Source organism: Microtus pennsylvanicus, chromosome 4, assembly GCF_037038515.1.
Source record: "Microtus pennsylvanicus isolate mMicPen1 chromosome 4, mMicPen1.hap1, whole genome shotgun sequence".
NCBI classification, from domain to species: domain Eukaryota; kingdom Metazoa; phylum Chordata; class Mammalia; order Rodentia; family Cricetidae; genus Microtus; species Microtus pennsylvanicus.
In genome coordinates, this window is record NC_134582.1 from 127,827,184 (window position 1) to 127,849,824 (window position 22,641).

The window sequence follows — 22,641 nt, forward strand, 5'->3', positions numbered from 1 at the left end:
TAATAAATCCCTCCGTGTTAAATTCTAGTCCTACTGCCTTCTGAAAAGCCTGGGGGAAATGTGGACGCCCAGAGGACTCCATCTGCGGAGAACTCTGATCGTTTGTGGGATGTTCTGATGCTTCGCTGTGCCTACATGGCCCGCATAAAGATGAGCTTCAGTTTACTGTTCTGAACAGTTTCTGTGAGGAAGATGAGGAAAGCTGAGCTTGCAGCACCCTAAGTCCCATGAGGGAGGAAGTTCTGAGCTGTCAGCTAATAAATGGCATCTTTCTCCGGATAGATTTAAACCTAGTGATTTTGAAATGTGTTTGAGAAAGGGCTTTTAAAGGAAGAACGGTCTGGGTGACAGACAGACCCGTGTGTAGAGAATCGGAGCCAGTTCTCTGCCAGAAATCAACTGATGATGGAGCGATTGATTTTGCTTTTACTCAATATACATATTTCCTAATGAACAATTAATAGCATTCTAAAACCCATTGTTTTTTTCCTTACTTTTCCTCCTCTACTCCGTCCCTTCTCTCCCTCCCTTTCTTTTCTCTCTCTTCCTTTTTCTCCTTCTCCCTCCCCTCCCTTTCCTTTAATTCTCCTCTACCCTCTACCGTTGTGTTACCCACTAAGCGTCCTTGAAGTGATCGATCTCTTTAGAACCCACTTATGTGGACTCTGAGAGCATCGTCCCAAAAGAACAATGGCCTGCGTGGTGACCAGGTTGGGCCTCAGTTGAACTAGACTGTGCTCGGCCTGGAGCACACAAGGCCTCCTCTATATCCCTGTTCCCAGCAGTATGCGTCTGGATGTCACAGTGTGGTTCTCAAAGCGGGGAGGGCTGGGGGGATAGTATAAGACATGGTGAACTATGGGACTGGTATGGGAGGCTTGAAGGACCCAACTGTGTATCACCCAGATAGAGTTCTGCCCACAGCCCCAGCCTGCTCTCTCTGTGTCTAAAAAAGATGACTTTGACAAAGTCTAGTGGATAGTCAGAGGATTGGACCTACAGTGTATACGTTTTCCAAACCTTCATGTGGGTGGGCCTCTATACAGCTGTCTCCTCTGGGCTATCTTTCTATCAAGGCTGTGCCAGGAGGACAGGCCCCTACCCATTCTGCCTAGTGCCACAAGCCCTAGTCCCTTGCCCCCAGGTCCACTTATATGAATTAGATTGAAGGCCTCCCTCTTTTAAGAGTGTTGGGGTTATCAGGACATCATTGTATGAATTTCCCACCACATGTAAACTCTGCTGCATGCTATTAGAAGAAAATAGCTTGTACCTCTGGGAAAGTCCCCTGGCATCTCCAGACATGTGGAACCCTGGCAGCCTGGCTCACAGGGTGCTGTTTCCTCAGTCCCCAGACTCTGTCCTGCACCACATTGGCCTAGAAACTCATTCATCACCTTCAGGGTTGTCAACTGGAAGCTGTGAATTTCTTTTATTTTTTTTTAAAGAATTACAGGAGAGTTTTGCCAAGTGGCATGAGACCGATAGGGCAATAATAAGGCATTTGGCTGGTTCTCACCGTGAAAGCTGGTCTCGGAAAAGACCAGAATGTGCAGTCAACTCCCCAGGTGTTCTCTCTCTGCTACTATGCAGCTGAAAGGAATGCAGAAAATGGGAAGAGATGGTCCCAAACCATCAGGTGGACTCAGCAGAGGAGAAGGGTAGAACCTGAGAAAATCTCTCCACTGGCTTTGGGAGGTCCTAGGATTTGATCTCCATATCAACCTACTAAAGAGGTTTTGTGCATGTGTGTGTGTGTGTTTGTGTGTGTGTGTGTTTGTGCGTGTGTCCATATTAATTACTAGAAATGAAACTGAGAATTTCACACATTTTTCCCCACATAAACATTTTGTTTTAATAAATAAAGAATATCTGGCTTGATTTGACATCACATTTACAGAGAAAGGAAGACTAGACAAACAGTAAGGGTGAAGCTAGTGAGCCACTGGAGGAATGCAAGCCCCACCTGCACGTCACACCCAATGCAGGGGACAGCATGCACAACTCACACTAGACCAGACTAGGAGCAGGGAAAGAGCGGCCCTTGGTGAGGGCCACACAGCACCATCCAACCCTCATGTCCTGCAGAACCAGTGCTCAGCGGCAGTGTCAGGTGAACTGGGGCTGGGTTCCTGCCCACACCAAGTAGCCCTTCTGTTGACAAGGAGCCGAGGGCATTAGCTGCAGTATCCACTGATTATCAGTATTAGAGCAGAAAGAGAAAGCCACAGGCCTGGAGAGATGGCTCAGGTGGTAAAGTGTCTGCCTCATGAGCATCAGGACCTGAGTTTAATCCCCAGAACCTATGGTTTGTTATAACTGAATATGATGAGATTGTAAGACCAGCACTGGAGAAACTGGAATCCCTGGTGGTTCCTTGGGGTTCACTGGCCTGCTCACCTAGCCTGCTTGCTAAGTTCCAGGCCATGGGAAGCCTTGTCTCCAAAAAAAGAATTTTGGTTCTTGAGGAAGGTGAGCCAAGGCTGTCCTCTGGCTTCAGAATGTGTCCTCATGCACACACAAAACCTCAACATTTCAAGTCATGCAATCAGCTGCTTGCTTTGGATTCCATACAGTGCCTTCCTTTCCCAGTTGCCCAGAACGTTAGTGGCTTTTCCTACCCAAATGGAAACATGTGCCTAGTACCAGCTCACTCTTGTCTCTGAGACTGAGAGTTTGAAGATGGGTTTTGTTCTTTTAAAGATTTCTCCCTCCCACAGTTAATAGATGGAAGAAAAGGGGACAGAGACAAAATGAGTTCAGACTTGGAGAGGTATGACTGCAGGACAGTGGTTTCTGTTCGCTTTGAACATCTTACCTCAGGGCATGGACAGTCTTTGCTTGTCTACTATGTAAGCAGCAGTCATGATACTGACAGCTTCCTTCTCTGTGTCTTCGCCATCTGTGTCTGTCGCCATGTGGGCACCTGCTGCAATGACAGTGAGACCGCGCCATCAGTCTGGCACTAATTCCCTGTGTCTCTGTGTCGTTTGACACCTGGGTTGGCAGGTTGGTAGGACCAGGCTGGATGGCTGGCCATCTTGCTAATGAGCCCTGGGATCCTTGAAGTGGTCCAGGGCCTCTGCCAGCAGCTTGTCTCTGCCCCTAATATCCTGGTCACCCTGTGTGTAGCGAGAATGGTCGTCAGGTGTCCTGAGTGCCTCCTCTGCCAGTGACAAACTCTTCATCAGACACAGTCACTGAGCGCCATCTGTGCCAGTGTATCCACTCAGACCAGAGTGTCAGTCTCCTAAATCAAAGGGACATTTACTGTGGCTAAGAGGCTCCCTTTGTCACTTCCCATAACAGAGGGCTCTGAGAGGCATCCTCTTAGCAGCGAGTCTGAAAGGACCCATTTATGCACCTGGCTTCCAACTCTCCAAAGGCTGTTTCTCAAGGTGGTTTACCAGTCTGTAAACCTTTTTTGCTACTGCATTGATGGCAAACATAGCAAAGACAAGACAGCCATGCAAATGCATTTCTTCTCTTCTGTTAAAAAAAAATCTGATAAAAGATTTGATGGAATTCAGGACTGAAACGTAAAATGAGATTTGGGCCAATCCGTAAGCTGTATTTCTCTCTTATGAGCAGATACTCAACAAAAGATTATACAGCTTCCTACTCTTTTTAATGTATAGGTATATATGTGTGTTATGTGCACATTTTGTATGTGTGTAGATGCAGATGCATGTGGGGGGGTGCATGCATATGTACATTGTGTATCTCTGTGTGGAGGCCAGAGAACAGCCTTGTCTATCATTACCCAGCCACTGTCCACCCTGAGTTATCTGAAGCAGTGTCGCTCACTGGCCTAGAACTCACCAAGTAGGCTAGGCTGGCAGCCAACACACCCCAGATATTCTTCCTCTACCTCCCAAGCCCTGGGATCACAGTGTGCCTCTATACTTTTTGTGTGGGTGCTGGGCATCATACTCTGGAAGACAAGCTCTTTGCCAACCGAGCTATCTTTCCAGCCTGCACCTTCCTATTCTTGCTCAGGGAGATATTAATCTCCAAGAGATTGAAAGGACAGAGTCCCATGGCGGATTTTCGGGACTTTTCGTACACTGGAGAAGTTCTCACTTTAATCAAACAGCATGGTCTAACAGAAAGTTCCAGAATGAGGGTCAGACTGGCCTGATCTTCCATGTCTGCTCAGCTTCCTGCCCTTGTGCTCCAAGCTCAGGTGCTGCAGCTCTCGTTGAGAAGATGCGAACAGGATGCATTGCAGCTGCTGGCCGGAGCCCCAGCTGACAGCAGCACTTAGTGAGGTTAGGTCCCTTCGAGCAGCCGTGGGTGAGGAGGCCACTTTCTGGCTGGATTGCTTTGACCAGTTGGCTCAACCCCTCACTGCCCTTGTATCTTGCCCTACAATTTGGGGATAATGAATGTCATGATAATAGGGTTTCCCCAAGGATGTTGGGGTAGGTAAGCCATTTGAATCCCAGAGAACACACAATTCTAGGCAGAGCAAGGACTTTTATCAATGATTCTCTTTTCACTTTTTCTACCTTTGTCATTGTTCTGGAACTTATGTGCTAACGATACCTCAAGCATGGTTGTGTTGAAGGTGACAAGGAGATTTCCCTTGTCAGTGAGGTTGATCATCTCAGCTGTCTTTACCCGCATTGAGTGCCAGCTGCACCAGACGCTGTGGGTCACAGACACCAGGTGGATACCTGTCCCTGAGCTGTGGCCACAAGGCCAGGAGCATGGGTGTCAGGGCTGGTACAAAATGAGCCCCGACCCCTGGAAGCAACGACTCTTGATGAACTAGTGGTTCAGGGATGAAGAGAGATGAAGTGGCAGTTCCTGGACTCTTGATGAACTAGTGGTTCAGGGATGAAGAGAGATGAAGTGGCAGTCCCTGCTCTGCAGAGGAGCAGTGGAATGCTGGCAGATGAATCACCCCAAAGTCGGGGAAAACAGGAGCAGCTCCGAGCCATCCCTGCTCTCTCGGCTGTGCTGTATGCCCCACGAAGGCACAGGAAGGGCCTTGTCCCCATGGCACCTCACGGAACCCCATAGGAGCCAAAGATGTCCTTAGTCAGTTTGGGGGAACAGCTCATACTCCACACCCCAATCCAATATTACCTTCTCACAACAGTGTTGACTCTGGTTCTCAGAAGAAATTATTTACTGATCAGTTGGACAATTATTTCTATGCACACATACCTCTTTGTATTTTAGTTAGAAGAAAATGACAAATGAGTCATTTATTATTATCTATTTAAATATCTTTGGAAGTTGGGGTCAAGCTTGAACTTGGGACTTTGTGCACGCTGAGCATATGACCTACCACTGATAGTCCAGGTTTCTTAGCCCCCTGCTCAGTTTTTAGACTCACGGGTAGCTCAAAATCTGAATAGTCAACAAGAAAAAATCAGCAAATGAGAAGTCTAAATGTCTCTGGTCTCAGGCATTCAAATCATCAGATTTGTGAATCCTCTTTATCTGTCCACAGCTCCTGAAGTTCTTGCCCAGAAACCGTACAGCAAAGCTGTTGACTGCTGGTCCATTGGGGTGATCGCTTATATCTTGTAAGTATTGCTTGCGGCCCTGGCTCCCCTCTCCTCTTATTTGACCATGGCAAAATATGTATAACACAGATTTCTATCATTCCGGAGTATTCAGTTCATCTCAGCAGTACCGCCACTGTGTATTTCCAGAATGTTTTCGTCATTCCAGATTAAGGCTCTGCCCTAACAAACAGCTGCTCCCTATGCCCCCACTCAGCCCCTGGTAACGTCCGCCCTACTCTCTGTCTTTGTGAACCTGACTGCTCTTGGGGCCCTGTAGAAGTGGGATCATGTGGCGTTGCTCCTCTTTCAATCAGTTTATTTCATTTATGATGTCCTCAGAGTTCATCCCATGTTGAAGCACACATCAGAATGTGCTTCCTTTCAGGACTGATACCCACCTGTCTGTACCGCCCCTCTGTGGACAACTGAGAGTCTCCGCCACTCTTAGGCTTGTGTGCAGCATGCTGCTATGACCATGAAAATAAAGCTTCCAATTTTGGGGAATGTATGAGTCTATAAATGGACTTGATATTTATATCATATGATAATTCTTTGTCTAAATTTTGAGAAGCCACTAGCAGTATATGCAGCAACAGACCACTTTAGAGATACATTCCCAGCAGCCATGTTCAACACCAATACTTACCCCTTTTTAAAAACCAAAAGAGCATATCCAGGCTTGGTGGTGTCACCTTTAATCTCAGCACTCGAAAGGCGGAGGCAGGCAGAGCTCTGTGAGTCTGAAGCCAGTGTTATCTTCACAGTGAGTTTCAAGACACTCGTGGCTATATAGAGAGACCCTGTCTCAACAACAACAACAACAATTAGTTAATTAATTAACTAAAAAATAAAATATACATATCCCTAGTAGGTGGAATCTATTTTCATTTCCATTTCCCTATCAACTTATAACAGAAAATCTTCTTGTGTGCCATCGTGGCTTTGGAGCAGGTGGATGAAAAAATACTGCGAAAATACTAACACGACTCCAAAAGAAATCACAATTAGGAAAAAAAAATGAATGGAAATCAAAACACATGGATTGAGTGCCTCATTTCCTGTTAGAGATCTTATCTCCTTATTCCAGGCAATGTCTTCTAGCCCACGCCCTCCTTGAAGGCATTTCAGGATCACCTGTTCTGTTCCTTATCATTAGGTTTTGTTTTGCTTCTTGTCTACTCTAAAGTTGTTTTTAATTGCACTTGTATTTGCAAATATTTATTATCTGATAGGCTTTTATAGCAGGTTTAGCCGGACTAGTTTCTATAATTGCTAGGAAATGAACTTCCTCTCCTGATCATCCCCCCACACACACACACAAAGAAGGAGCGTTCTCTACTCAACAGGCCTCCCCTGCTGAGGATTAGAAGACACTGTGGCGGGAGAAGCTTCCTGCAGTCTGGCATCCTTTTGCCTAGCGTCCTGCAAACACCCCTCTCCCCTTGTGCTGGCTTTGCCTCGTTACCTAGGAAGCAAATGATCTTTCCACAACAACATTCAACTGGGCAGCTTTGTGCAATCCAGTGTGGATTTGGGTGATAGCTCCCGTGGGTCTAGACCATTGATTGCTACGGGGGAGTCTGGCCCACTGCAATACACCCCGTAGGGTTCTCGTTTATGGAAATACGTGAGTGCTGAGTCAAAGATATTACACTTACATGTGTCTTCATTTTCTAAGCATGTCAAACATTGTCATAATTTAACTGGAAAATGTTCCCTACAGACCCCTAGGCTGCCAGTGGGTGGTGCTGTTTTAGGAACTCCTGGAAGCTCTAGGAGGTAGGACTTAGCTGGGGGATATAGTTCACTGGAGGGGAATGTCCTTGATAACTCTATCTTGCCCTTCCCCATTTCTGTCTCCCTCTCTCTCTACCCAACTGTGATGAACCGTGGGGCAAAAATAACCCAGTCCTCCCTTTAAGTTTGTCTTCCAGGTACATTGGCCACAGATATATAAAGGTAACTAATCCTGCATCTTCTGCAATAGTTCCTTGCTTTAGGGGAAAAATGGGGAATAGACCCTTTTGAGAATCTAGTAACAGTTGTGAAATCAGTTCCCTAATAAAATCACACACATACAATTAGTTATGGTCCCGGGTAAACAGAGTTAGTTATAAGGACCCTGTGTCCTTATTCAGCCTAGCTACAATCCTCCTGAGAGGTCCTGACTTTCCCAGCTCAACTGGGAAGCTTTAAAAAGGAAAGGAAAGACTAGACCTTTCTTGCTAACAGTTGAAGCTGATCTCGATGGCCTGGAAGGGTCTTTCCTGGGACTGTACTCACCGTGGGAGTGTAGGTATCATATTTTTCTTTGATATCTTGACATAGAAAAGGGTATCAACAGTTGTTGAGGATGACTATTAATTAATGTTTCTTAGAATTATCGGGTAAGTAGCTGGAGAAAGAGATGGCGCAGCAGTCAAGAGCACCTGCTGCTCTTGCAAAGGACTGAAATTTGGTTTTCAACACACAATGATTGGCAGCTCACAACAGCTTCTAACTCAAGCTCCAGTGGTTCTGATGCCCCTTTGACCTGTGTGGCATCCCCCCCCCACACAGACCCATGACCAGCATACACACACACACACACACACACACACACACACACACACTAAAGGTACAATCAATCTTTAGAGTTTCTGAGTAAGCAACTAAACTAAATAAGAATGCCTTAGTGTTCCAGCCGCTTTAACAAGACACAGCAGAGTAAACAAGGACCAGTAACAATGCCTGTAATTCTGTAGACCGCAAAGGCCAGGAAAATTCCTGGTGAGCCTCTGCTTCTTACTTATAGTAGGCTCCATTTCTTGCCGTGTCCTCCCACAGCAACGAGAGCACACAGAAGCAGGTTCTCTGGTATCCTTTCTAAACCAGCCATTGGCAAAGAAAATGGGATCATCTTGCTTGGCAAGCTAACCAAGTGGCCCGATGGAAGGAGGAAAATCCCAAAGAAAAGTCACAGTGCTGTTAGAGAAAACCACAAGGAATAGACAGTCAATAGGCGCTTAGCTGCATCTTCCCTGAGCCACAGCTAAAAACATACTAGGATATATTAACATAATTAGCAATGCCATGTGGAGCTTCAAAGAGTCCCGAGGTGCAGATATGACGTGTGTATCTTGGTGTGTCTGAACAGTGGTGTATCTAGGCACTTAGAGTTATGCTACATAATGTAGTATTTCAAGTTGGTCTTAAAGGAGGATGTACTGTATTTCTCGACTTCTACTTTAATAAGAACTTGAGATACTCATATTGATGGTTTCCCTTGGTGACACTAGCTTTCCCCAGAAAGTACACTCAGGTTGATTTCGTGACTGTATCAGATTTGAAGACAGTGGGCAAGGATTCCTTTTTTCTTGATAATGGCCAGAGCTCGGCCAAGACAAGCAGAGAATGAATGGACTTTGGGTGTTTAAGTTACATACTATAAGGTGTTCCAATGCCAGCTGAATGTTGGTAGCATACACCTGTGGTTTCAGAGTTTTGGGGGCAGAGGCAGGAGAAATGGGAGTTCAAGGCCACCCTGGGCTACTTAGAAAGTTCCAAGGCAGTCTCTACTATATGAAAAGACAGTGTCTTAAAAACTTTCTGGGTATAATTTCCATGTACCATGGCTGTGTATAGAAAACCGCTGCCTTTGAATTTATCATTATAAATATTTAACCCACTTATGAGTCTAACTTGCCTGGCTGTGGGCTTCACTAGCACTCCGGAAGAGTCACCTAGTCTAGCATGTTTATATCTCTAGCACCCAGGTCAGCTCCTAGACAGAGAAAGCACTATAGAAATGCTCGTCATTGGCACTGGAAGTAACACCGTGGAGGCTGTTGGTCTCCTCTGCTCGGCCAGCTGTTGGAGTCCATGGAATGAAGCAATCATCGAAGACAGGGTATTTGGGAGTTGGAAGGATATACCACTCAAGGTCTGTGGAGAAGACTGGCAAAGAAGGACATATAGGAGGAGAGACAGAACATCCTAACAGAGAAGAGATGCAAACCAAGACTATGTGTGTTGTGGTACTTAAAGGGCTGTGAAGGTCCTATGGCCTAGGTTGATAGGGATGGCAAAAAGTTAGCACTAGGTTAAACCAGCATTAAAAGCAGAACCCAGGGCTTTGGATATGACTCAGTAACGTGCTTGCTACCCAAGCTAAGGGTCTGATCTTGGATCTCCAGCACTCCTATAAAAGCTGAGCATGGTGGGGGCATGCCCATAATCCAGGTCCTGGGGATTGGTAGGGACAAGTAGATTGCTGAAGCTCAAGTGGATTCTTAGAGCTCACTGCCTAGCCAGACTGACAAATAGATGAGCTCTGGCTTCAGTGAGAGACCCATGCTCAAAAGGGAAGGTGGACAGCCATTGAGGGAGATAACTGAGGTCTACCTCTGGCCTCCGCATGGATGTACACAGCCAACATCAACATGTACGCATGTATATAACACACAAACAAAACTTGTGACTTTCAATCTCAGACTTTTGAAACTTCTACCTTTATGTTGGCCCACCACATATAGCCTTCCATCCATCCTCTGTCTGTAGACCGTACACAGCTATGGAGCAGCTGAGACCAGCTTTCCCCCAGGAGAGCGAACCAAGACCCTAATGCTTCTCAATTAGAGTGGAAGAGAAGCTAGCCTCTCCCAGTTTTTGGAACTCTGCCCTATTATTTTCAATTGATCAGCCTGTCACCCTGAGATATTAGGCTACAACAAAAATGGCTGAGACAGACCACATCACCACGTTGTCTTCTCTCTGCACACCACGCAAACATCACTCATTTCGCCAGTGCGGGTGCTTGTTAAATTGCCTCTCTCTGTGTCTCCTTGCTCATTTCTCTGTTATCCATCATGTGGAAGGAGAAATCGCTTTTCTGTCAAGGCTGCTCATTGCTGTTAAGCACACTTGAGAGGTCCTGATCCTGCCAGGGATCTTGCTCTAGTGCTGAAGATTTACCAGAAGCACCTTTGTCTGCAGAGCTGCGGCTGCTGAGAAAGATAAGATAGTGTATGCTGGTGTCCAGTGTTGTGGTCCTCACCTGGCCAAGATAGTACAAGTGCCAAGGAAATAGACTTCCCTTCTCAAGACAGGAGTAAGCATCTCATGGACTAAACTCTCACTTCAAAAAGATGAATGGTTGTTTCTCTAAATGAGGCTCAGACGTGCATCGTGCTGCAGAGAACACACTGGCTTCCTGCTGAGATGAAAACTGGTATCCTAAGGACATTCACACTCTCGAACGGAAGAAATCATGTAGGTCAGAAGCAATGAAAGCAAGCTAGATAGGCTCAGCTAGGTTTGGCCATGACCTCTACCTGTCTGTCTGCTTAGAAGAAATCATAGGCAAAAATACAGCAATGGCTTTTCTTCTTCTCTGACCTCCCATGCTTTTCAGATATTACAAGTAGGCCACATAAATATTGATGTGACTATGTATGCATACAACTTAATTATCTCTTAAGAAAGGAGTGAACAATGCTTCATTTATATACAGGTAGGTTCATTTCCTCACACAAAGACTGACTCTCACCAAGGTAGTCCCAGCGGTTGACAGTTGGCTCTTTATGGAATGCATATTTTCAGGGAAGGAACAAGAGACCAAGCGTCCAAGGCAGAGACTGCAGTGTAATCACTGGGCCCTAGCTCAGGCTGCAGTATTGTAATAGTGACCGACATTCTCGGTATCAGGAAGGTTAATAAACATAAGAATAATTGCTGCTGCAACCAGCAGGTAGTGACCATCTTGTAATACCCTGAAATTTGCATGGTAGAGTCCTTCACATCTGCCAGGTCACACTCAACCCCCTATTGAATGTGCCTATAGAAGTGTAGAAAACTACGGGATCATCTCATTAGATTCTGAAAAAGCCTTTGGCAAAATACAACATCCCTTCATGATAAAGGTCTTGGAGAGAGCAGGGATACAAGGAACATACCTAAACATAATAAAGGCAATATACAGCAAGCCAACAGCCAACATCAAACTAAATGGAGAGAAACACCCAGCGATCCCAACTGAAATCAGGAACAAGGCAAGGTTGTCCACTCTCTCCATATCTATTCAATATAGTACTTGAGGTCCTAGCTAGAGCAATAAGACTCCAAAAGGAGATCATGGGGATACAAATCAGAAAAGAAGAAGTCAAACTCTCACTATTTGCTGATAATATGATAGTTTACATAAGTGACCCCAAAAATTCTACCAAGGAACTTCTATAACTCATAAACACCTTCAGTAATGTAGCAGGATACAAGATTAACTAAAAAAAAAAATCAGTAGCCCTCCTGTACACAGATGATAAATGGGCTGAGAAAGAAATCAGAGAAACATCACCTTCACAATAGCCACAAATAGCATAAAATATCTTGGAGTAACTCTAACCAAACAAGTGGAAGACCTATATGACAAGAACTTTAAATCTTTGATGAAATAAATTGAAGAAGACACCAGGAAGCAGAAAGATCTCCCATGCTCTTGGGTAGGTAGTATTAACATAGTAAAAATGGCAATCTAACCAAAAGCAATCTACAAATTCAATGCAATGCCCATTAAAATCCCAGCAAAATTCTTCACAGACCTCAAAAGAATGGTACTCAATTTCATATGGAAAAATAAAAAACCCAGGATAGCCAAAATAATCCTGTACAATAAAAGAACTTCTGGAGGCATCACAATCCCTGACTTCAAACTCTACTACAGAGCTACAGTACTGAAAACAGCCTGGTATTGGCTTAAAAACAGACAAGAGGGCCAATGGAATCAAATAGAAGACCGGGATATCAATCCACACAACTTTGAACACCTAATTTTTGACAAAGAAGCAAAAAATATCAATTGGAAAAAAACATATTTAACAAATGGTGCTGGCATAACTGGATATCAACATGTAGAAGAATGAAAATAGATCCATATCTATCACCATGCACAAAACTCAACTCCAAATGAATCAAAGACCTCAACCTAAAGCCAGCCACACTGAACCTTATAGAAGAAAAAGGGGGAAGTACACTTAAATGCATTGGCACAGGAGATCACTTCCTAAATATAACCCCAGTAGCACAGACCCTGAGAGAAACAATTAATAAATGGGACCCCCTGAAACTAAAAAGCTTCTGTAAAGCAAAGGACATGGTCAACAAGACAAAATGACAACCTACAGAATGGGAAAAGATCTTCACTAACCTCACATCAGACAGAGGTCTGATCTCCAAAATATACAAAGAACTCAAGAAATTGGTCATCAAAAAAACAAATAATCCAATAAAAAAATCGAGTTCAGACCTAAACAGAGAACTCTCAACAGAGGAATCTAAAATGGCTGAAAGACATTTAAGGAAATATTCAACATCCTTAGTCATCAGAGAAATGCAAATCAAAGCAACTCTAAGATTCCATCTTACACCTGTAAGAATGGCCAAGATCAAAAATACGGATGACAACTTATGCTGGAGAGGTTGTGAGGTAAAGGGAATACTCCTGCATTGCTGGTGGAATGTAAATGGTGCAGCCCCTCTGGATATCAGTGTAGCGATTTCTCAGAAAATTAGGAAACAACCTACCTCAAGACCCAGTAATACCACTTTTGGGTATATATCCAAAGGATGTTCAATTGTGCCGCAAGGATATGTGCTCAACTATGTTCATAGAAGTAACGTTTGTCATAGCCAGAACCTGGAAACTATCTAAATGCTCCTTGACTGAAGATGGATAAGGAAAATGTGGTACATTTACACAATGGAATACTACACAGCAGAAAAAAATAACAACATCTTGAATTTTGCAGGCAAATATATGGAGCTAGAAAACATCATTTTGAGTGAGGTAACCCAGACTCAGAAAGACCGTTATCACATGTACTCACTCCTAAGTGGTTTTTAAACATAAAGCAAAAAAAAAAAAAACCAGCTCACAAATCACAGTCCCAGAGAACCTAGACAACAATGAGGACCCTAAGAGACATACATAGATCTAATCTATATAGGAAGAAGAAAAAGACAAGATCTCCTGAGTAAATTGGGAACATGGGAACCTTGGGGGAGGGTTGAAGGGGGAAGGGAGTGGCAGGAAGGGGAGGAGAGAAAAATGTAGAGCTCAATAAAAATCAACAAAAAATAGAAGTGTAGAAATTAAATTAGGCTGTAAATTAGTGGTGCAGGCCTATAATTCCAACTCCTGGGGAGACTGGAACAGGAGGATGGCAAGGTCAAGGCCTGCTGGGACTGCAAAGTAAGTTCAAGGCCAGACTGAGTAACTTAACCTGTATGAAGAGTAAAGTAAAAAGGGTTAAGGCTCACTCGCTGTTAGAGCACTTGTCTAGTTCGTGTGAGAATTTGGGTTTGTTCCCCGGGACAAAAGAAGGAAGGAAGGGAATGAGACAGGGGGAGGACAGAGAAAAACAAAGAGGAGGGAAGAAAGAGAATTATATCTCCAAGGAAAAGCACCAGAGACTCAGTATCCATGTGCATGGAATCATAGTTAACGGGCTCAGAATGGACTTTAAAGAAATGTGTGTCCATTTACCAAATCACAGTGAGACCCCACCCTCCCTTAGGTCATAGGATGAGCATGGCGCATGGCAAGAAGCTAGCACTCGGCCTCCCCAGGAAATGATGCACAAGAAACAACCTAAAACCAAGAGCTTTCTATGTACACGAGTTCAGGACAGTGGAGACGCATAGCCTTGGCTGTGTCTATAAACCCGTGGGTCTCCAGGTTGCCCTTCTCAGTCTAGAGAAACAGGATTGTACATAGCTCTTGTTCTTATCAGGTCAGAGTAGCCTAAGCTGGCCAGTTCTTTTGTGCCCTCCTTTCTCTTGCTCTAAAGGCCAAACCTGCCATCTCCTCCTGTCATTTTGGCATGGGCCCTTTCGGTTAATCATGGCAACACTTGGTTGTGCTAATTCCTGAGTTTGCCTTGGCTTGGTTCATTAGTAGCATCTTGCTTTCCAAGGACTGGCATAAAGGCTCCCTGGCTCCTCTCCGTCCTTTATAAGGAATACATCCTATGAATGTTCAATGCTTGAGAGTGGTTTGAGAGTCCTAGGAGGTTCAGTCTCTGCTGCAAGTCCTGAGTGGTCTTTGTGAACATCTGAAGCCTTCTCCTCTGCCCAGGGTAGGGAACACTAGTCTATACCAGTCGTTTTAGCCTTATCTCTCAAAATATTCTGACTTCAACCAGGGGGTGCAGGGTATGCAAAGCACTAAGGAGAGCATGCCATAGCCGTGCATTTGAGGTTCTGAAGCTGTATGTGTTAGATGGCAATGGTCACAACTCCCTGTCACTGACGTCAGGCAGCGTAGTCTCCGTGGTTGTCTGTGACCTTCCTCTAGGGAGCGTACCATGGACAGAGAAAGTGGAAGAGAATAGCTGGCACCTGTCAGTTCGGAACCTATATCCACAGCTGTGGGCCAGATGGAAGCACATTTTACTTCCTCTACTCCCTTATCATCATCTAGAAACTGTCACGTATGCAGCAGCTAAATGCTTTGGCATATTTAGCCTGGAACGGAGGGCAGAGGATTGACGGGTATTCATTTTACTAACATTTATTGAGCCTAAAACATGCCAGGCAATATGATGGGGTGCAGAGATGGCTCTATTCCTGCCCTGGCCTTGGAGGCACTTGCTGCCTGCTGGAAGCAACAGACAGCAAACCCATAAATTGCTATCTAGTCTTGCTTGATGTCAGGAGGTGGGAGGCTGGTGCTGTTGTAGATCCTGGGACTGAGCTAGGAAAGGCCAGAGGCTGTTTGACAGGACAGGCAACAACCACCTGGCACTGGAAATTAGATAGAAATCTGCCACAGTCTAGGCTCTGTCTTTAAGTAGGACCCCTAAGAACACCACATAGATTGATGGATTTCCCCTCAAGATTCAGTTTCCTAAGGATCTGGTAGAGTAGCGTATGCCCGTTTGTCCAGTACTTGGGAGGCTGAGGTAGAAGGATTACAAGCTTGAGGCCAGCTTAAGCTATAAACTGAGGTCCTTTCTCAGCTTTACTCCATTCAATCTCCTCCTTGCTAAAAGGGAGAGGCCCTCCTGGGTTTGAGAAAAGATGTATCATTCAATTAGGAACATAATTTTAGAAACACAGTTTGAAATAATTGAACTAGCTTCCAACTATAGAGATCCAAAGCCTGAAGATGATAGGAAGAATATACTCAGTGGGCTGGGGGAAGATAGAGACATGAATTAGGTCCCCAGAAAATACACACACACACACGCCTGCATGCACACCTTCCTTCACACATGAACCCACATAAAACTGTACCATGCATGCACAAATATACAAAACAAAGTGAAATTTGACCTTTTTTTTATTTGGTGATCAGGATTTTTAATTCCTTTAGCACAATACTAAACACTCAAGAATCAAAAGCAGTCTCTGTTGCATTTTGAAACATTTATTTCTGGGGTTGCATAGAAGCAAAAAAGAGGCGGTGCATTTACCGAGACGTGATTAATCAAGTACAGAGAAGAAAATGTCATTCTGCTCTGAGGTGACAGGATGGCAAGTGCTAAGTGGTGTTTGTGACTGAGAGTGTGGTAGGGAGTGGAGGGGAGAGACCTCAGCTCACACTGCCACATCCGCAAAATGCTGGTGGGGGGATGTGGGAGCGCATGCCACAACTCCAAATGACGCAGTGTGCATGAGGCTTTTCCTAGATTCCTGTCTCCCAGCCATGCGGTAGGAGACTAGTGTTCTAGTTAGCCACAAAATGCATCGTGTCAGCTCGGGAGTGGCAGCAGGACATAGTGGGATGAACAGCGAGAGCCCATGGGCTAAGGGATGCAGAACTCCACACATCCTCAAGGTAGGGTTGTGGATCTGCATAGATGCCTGTCTGCCTATCATCAGAACTAGAAGGAAGGGAGACTGGGGGCAGGGAGAGAGCAGGAAACACTTGGGAAAGAAGGGAGAGGAGAGGGAAGGAGAGAGAAGGAGAAAGAAGCCAGAGTCCCAGGAAGAACCCAGCCTATCTGGATGCTCACCTCTAGTTTGGAATTCCTTACAGGCTGCCGCATCCTTGGTTGACACTGGAAATCAATCACCTCCACACTGGATGTCTGTCTACACACCTAGGTGCTTAGATCTAAAACATATTTCTTGTGAGAACTATTTTCACTGCCAAAAGTTGCACCGCATCCCCTAACCCAGTGTCCCTGGCCGTGGGAGCTCTCCTCACTCCTCTTTGTCTGTGTTATGCCCATTTCACAACTGGCCTGTCTCGAGGAGTCTCTAGGCCTTTTTGCTAATTTTCCCAACTTCCTCAAGATGGGGTATCCATGTGGCTGTTATGCCCGAAATCCCAAACCCGAAACTGAATTACCAGCTCGAGGCAACTCTGATGCAAAAACAAAGAATCTTTATTTGCAAGTTACAATAGCATCGGCGACAGGAGCAGAGCAGGAGAGACTCCAAGCTGCAAAAAGTCAGTGTCATGAGTTTTGCATGTGATAGGTTTGGAAACAGGGCTAGAGATGAGGCCACGTGACTGACCAAAGAACTAAAGAACCCACAGGTGCCTGTATTTATAAAGCCAATGATTCACGGTCTTCATCTGCCTTTCTTCGAGACAGATTGAGGGAGGTGGCTAGGGGCATTATCAGCCTGTCTGTGGGCAAGCAGGATTGTAGAAAAATGAACCTCTGCTCTATCGATCCAAATTCCAATATGTCAGATCATCCGGGTTCTCTACAATTCTCCTGTGAAGAGCTGCAAAGCAACACAAAGGAGGTTTCCCTCTCACAAGACCTTGTGGGCTCTGATGGGATGAGGCAGAAGTTCAGGGATGCCTTCTAGACGATGTATCGGAGAGCAGTGTGATATATACAGTGAACCTTCCGAGGGTGTGTAAATGTGTTTCTGAGGGGCTGAAACTTACTTTGAATGTTTTACATAAAATACAACACCAACAACTGAATGGCAGCCCAGACCTCTCTGCTTTGGTCTAACCAGAGTAGGAAGGCTCAGAGGAGGAGGAAATTATTTTCCAAGGAAAGCTTCATGCTGTTCTGTGAGGGCCAAGTCCAACTTTGCCTTTGGAGTGATTATATGGTATGATGCTACCGCTTGGGTGCAAGCGCTTACTGCTTGGTTCCAGGGAGGTGCTACTGGAAAGAGGTGGGACCTTTCAGTGTTTGGAATCTGGTGGGAAGTCACTAGATCCTGCCCTTGAGATGGGTGTGTGGGAACCCAGTCTCCTCTTCTTCCATTAGCTCTCTGGTCATGAGATAAGCAGTTTATCTCACCATGCGACCTGAGGTTTATAGCAGTGGATCCATGCGACAGTGGGAGTCTCAGAATCTGAGCCAACAGGGCAGAAAGAATGTAAGAGATAGAGGCAGGACATTGTGAAATGCTGTCTTTGGACACTGTATGGATGTTAGACTTTTGAACTCATAACAGCTGTGGTTACCTGTACAAGACTAAGCCAGTCGAAATTCCAGCATGACGTGGGAGAGGTTTCCAAGGCCCACTGCTGCTGAAGAGCTGTCAGCAGTTCACGGCAGCTGGGAGAGGGGGAGTCATCTTTCCACGGCATTGTGGTCACTGACAGGTTGCCCATGTGCCGCTGGGTAGCCCCATAGTGATGCGCATATGAGCAGTTCTAATTGAACCTTGTGGTTTATTTCGTTTTAGAAATAAAAGAGGACATGAAGGGGGTAAGGAGATGGGCTGTCGGGTCATCCAGGTATAGATATAATCAGAATATATTGTGTGCATGCATGAAGATCTCAAAGAAAGAATAAAAAACATTATTTAAAAATGACTGAAACTACAACCCCTCATGTATCAGCAAACTAGACAAGCCATATAAGGCCAGGTCAGGCTCAGTGTGCCTCTGACAAGCTGTAACAGCATCAACCACGTCTGAGCATCCTTTGGACTCTGAGTCCTGCTGGTACACAGGGACCACTGATCGTCTTTCTGTCTTGTCTAACCATTGGCAGAAATTCAACAAGCTTTATTGAATAGGTGTGGGGCACGTCTTAAGGAATGTGAGTTTTATTCATCTTACTCTGGGTATGACTGACTTTAAAAATAAATAAAACAAAGCCTTTTAGAGCAAATAAATCTTTTATCCTTTTTTCCCCAGTGCCCATCAGTAAGCAAAACGGGGTTGAACATATTATCTGGTTTTAGACTAGAAGGTCAGTGAGGCTTGGATCATGACAATACGCAGCCCAATTCTGTAAGCATTTGTTTGAGCATGTGCATCCCTCATATCTTCCTCCCCGTAGACTGAGAAAAGAGTGGATGGGAGAAAGTAGGGAAGACTTACATAATCAAACTAGGTGCTGAGACTCGGGCAACGTGCTCCTGAGGAGAGTTCATTGATAAACGTCCTCTTGTCATTCTCTGGGGCTTGAACGATGATTTGAAAGTTGAGAATGGGTAAGCAATCATCTCTGTGCTTCCTGACTGTAGATACAATATAACCATCCTCCTGGCATTCCCATTGCCATGCCTTCCCCACCATAATGGCCTGTATCTCAGACCAGGAGCCAAAATGGACCCTTCCTTCCTTAGGTTACTTTCATCATATGCAGTGAAAACATTTCCAATGTGTAACTCAATGCCTGGCATTTGTAAATGCAATGCTTGGCATTGGTAAATGCTCAGTGGATGATGGCTATTTGTTCCTAACTCCCACAAGACATACTCACCAGGATTAGTTCACCTATTATAGGAAACTAAATGTTCTGTTTGTTGCATTGAGGTGAGACTGGACTGGGGGAATCTAGAGACCAAGACTCTGCTATATCTTATTTATTGCTATGTGAGCATTTTGCACAATACCATTGCTTCGTATCTCTCTGTAGAACTGAATCAAAATGGCCTTTGTTCTTCTCAGCGAAATCCTCAGACACATGCCCAGATCTGTCACTAGCTGGGGCCTTGAGACCGTCTTCTCTCTAGAACTCAGTTTCCCAGTGTCCGAGAGAGAAGTAATGAGTTCTGGACCCCAGGATAAAATTCTGACTGTGACATCTACTTCAAGCTTTAAGTTTTTGATTCACGGCCTCAAGCTGGGAGCAGTACCTGCCACCTGTGAGTCCTGTAATCAGCGAGACAGTTTCTGAAAGGACTACAGAGAGGGAAATTGATGCACGGAGGATTTTGTCAGGCACTAGACAAATTGGAGCTCAGGTGATATTTGTTGAAAGTTCACCATTCGTTCCAGTTGCCTTGGAGAATGTCATTTATTGGCCATTAGGATGTTTTACTGCAAAAAAAATGAAATAAAAGTGAAAATTTACTGTACTTGAGAAAAAAATGGTTGAAATTGTCTTTTTGAAGTAAATATTCATTTTAAAACATTCAACCCTATTTAGGGTTAGGGTGCTAAGGCCAAATCCAAGGATTCCTTCATGCTATATGCAAGTATTTTACCACTGACATATAACCTTAGTGCAACTGATTTCTTATGTCTATTAAAATATGTGCTGTTACAACATACACAGGTTGTATACCTGCACATGTACATGCAAGCATAACTGCTTCAAATAAAGCATTTTCGGTTTATCAAAGAACAATCAGGAACTGCTCATTAAGTCATGTTGAGTGTTAACAAAGGACACCAAAGAGCCGGTCACACTGGCACACAGCTATAATCACAGCCCTGAGAATGAGGCAGGAGCATCATGAGTTCTAGGCCACAGTAGGACTCTTTCTCCAAACCCTATAGTAATATCATTGAAGACATAGAATCTATCCTCCAGGAACTTATCAGCAAAGGGAAATTTGAAACATTAAAGCCATGACAATAAGACATAATCTTTCAAAAATTTCTTGAGAAGACTCAAAAAAGAGATGAGATTTGAGCTGGCTCTTGGTGGTTAATGTGTAGAGAGGCCTGAGCAGAGTAAGAAGGTAGTCTGTGAAAGGTGAAGGCGTTAGGGACCCATTCATCCGACATGCTTTCGCTCCGGCTGTGCAAGCTTTCGCTCAGGTTGTGCCAGGCTATCCAGGATGGCACAAGCGAATGTGATCTGATCGCCACCTTTGGGGAGCACAGAGTCTAACACAGAGGTGATGAGCCATAGACACAAACCAGCACACCAGCTATAACAGAGGAGCCTGGGAAGCTGGGAGAGCACCAGAGAGATATGCAATGCTTTGCATGGTATTGGGAGCTGGGGACAGGAAAGACATCGCTAACCATGGTCACACACCTAGGGCTTTATAACCTAGCAAGTCATTCCTGGCACAGAGAATGGGGTAAAGAAAAGAATATTCTAGGCTAAGGCTGAAATGAAGCCTCTCTAAGCCATCTCTAAATGAATGTTTGCTGTCTAGCTTTTATGCTTTCTCTTTAAGATGAGTTTAATGTTGGCCATCTGTTTCCCTGTCCCCTGCTATAGCTGTAATTCTGTATCAGTAGGTGTTTTGGCCACCTTGTTCCATGCCTGGGAATAGTTGGTACTCAGTGAGCATTTGGTGATGGCCAGAGCACTGCCTGACCAATAATCCACTGTCTCCTGACCCCAAAGAAGCCTGTGCTGAGGAAAGGTAGAAGTGGTACAGAGAGGGAGCCGGGGGACAGCAGTGGCCACAGCCTGTGCTCACTATGGTCAGAAGGCAAGAAAAGGAGGTCAGCTAATGCTCCCAGAAAATGCAGAATGCTTCAATGAAGAGGGATCATTTTCACTCATGTTGAGGACTTGCTGGCACATTCAGAGAGACAAACCCCACTTACTATTCTTCTTGCCCAGCCCTCAGCCTCCCTGCTCATAATTCAGGTGCCCTTTTGAGTTCCGTGACCCTGTCCACATGTATGCATGCTGTGGAGGTCAAGCAGCCTTTTGGAAGCAGTCAGGAAATGGGGAACAGAAGTAGAAATAAGGACAAGGCTGGGGACAGGATGTACCCTGAAGGTTTCCCCCAGTGACCTACTTCCTCCAACCACCTCCTGGTTACCCATTCAGTGAACTCCTCAATCAATGCACCTAATGATCCACCCACCTGTCAGTTGAGCCACCATCTTAGGAACGAGCCTTAGACACGTCAGCCTTTGGGGAAATAGAGTAATCATTGTTCTCGTAGCGATGGCCAAGTAGCTGACAAGAAGCAATCGAAAGAAAAAAGGGGTTTATTTGGGCTTACAATTTAGAGATGATATTGGTGGCAGGGGAGCGAGTGCAGTCAGGAAGCAGAAAACATAGAGGAAACAGGACTAGGCTATAAAACTTCAAGGCTCACCCCCAGTGGACCACTTCTCTCAGTGAAACTCTACCCCATAAAGGTGCCAGAACTTTCCAAAGTGATACCACCAGCGAGGAACCATCTGCTCAAACATATGAGACTCTGAGGAGCATTTCAAATTTAAATCACAACAGGGAGAAGCTTGTGTTATACCCAAAGCAACAGTCAACAAAACTGTATTATTCCCTTAAATATTAAGAGAGAAGCTCTTGCATAAAGTGTTCTCACCACAGAGTGTAAAGTACATTACAAATTTTAAGTCACTCCCTGCTATCAAGCATGCTGGTATTTGTTCCCCCACCGCTTCTGATTCCCCCCACCCCACACACACACTTCTTCCTGTCCTCTTAATAGCTATCTTTGGTATCAAAAGGCATATGGAACAACAGAGACCCTAAAGTATGTGACTTAAGGGGTACAAGTGGTAGGCCAGAACACGGTGGACCCTGGAAACAAAAGGAGAGAGAATTAGCTACTGGGGCCGATGGCACAACTGTAGGCTCAGGTGACTCTGTGGCTCTTAACGATCCTATTGACTCATCTTCATCCTATCACACAATGCTGCAGGGTTAAATTGCAATAGACGTCATCTTCTCTGCCTGGGCAGGGCACCCTCTCTCCTTATCCCTTATGTTGAGGAGGTGGAGTGAGGCAGGGGTAGGATAACAAGCCTGGCCCCCACCCTTACCATTCTGAGGCTAGCCACCAGCATGGGCAGCCTTCATGGGCAGCTAGGTCACTTGGCTGGTCCTTGGGCCAGCACATGGTTTTATTTTTATTTAGCTTTATTTTCTGTGTGTGTCTCTGTCTGTCTGTGTCCATTCCCCTCCAGTGTTAAGTGAGAGCTCGGTGGGGGATCTCTCAAATCCTTCTCTCTGGCCCAGGAAGAGTGGGTTCAGTGGAAGGCAGG

At 45.1% G+C, this 22,641-nt stretch overlaps 1 protein-coding gene across 3 annotated transcripts in view; it reads left to right on the forward strand.

Moving 5' to 3' along the window:
• Positions 1-22,641, forward strand: part of Camk1d (calcium/calmodulin dependent protein kinase ID) — a 407,849-nt gene that overhangs the window by 357,473 nt on the left and 27,735 nt on the right. For all 3 annotated transcript variants that reach the window (XM_075970441.1, XM_075970439.1, XM_075970440.1), the window contains exon 6: positions 5,465-5,540. In XM_075970441.1, the coding sequence (XP_075826556.1) occupies positions 5,465-5,540 (76 nt within the window). The remainder of the gene's footprint in view (positions 1-5,464; positions 5,541-22,641) is intronic.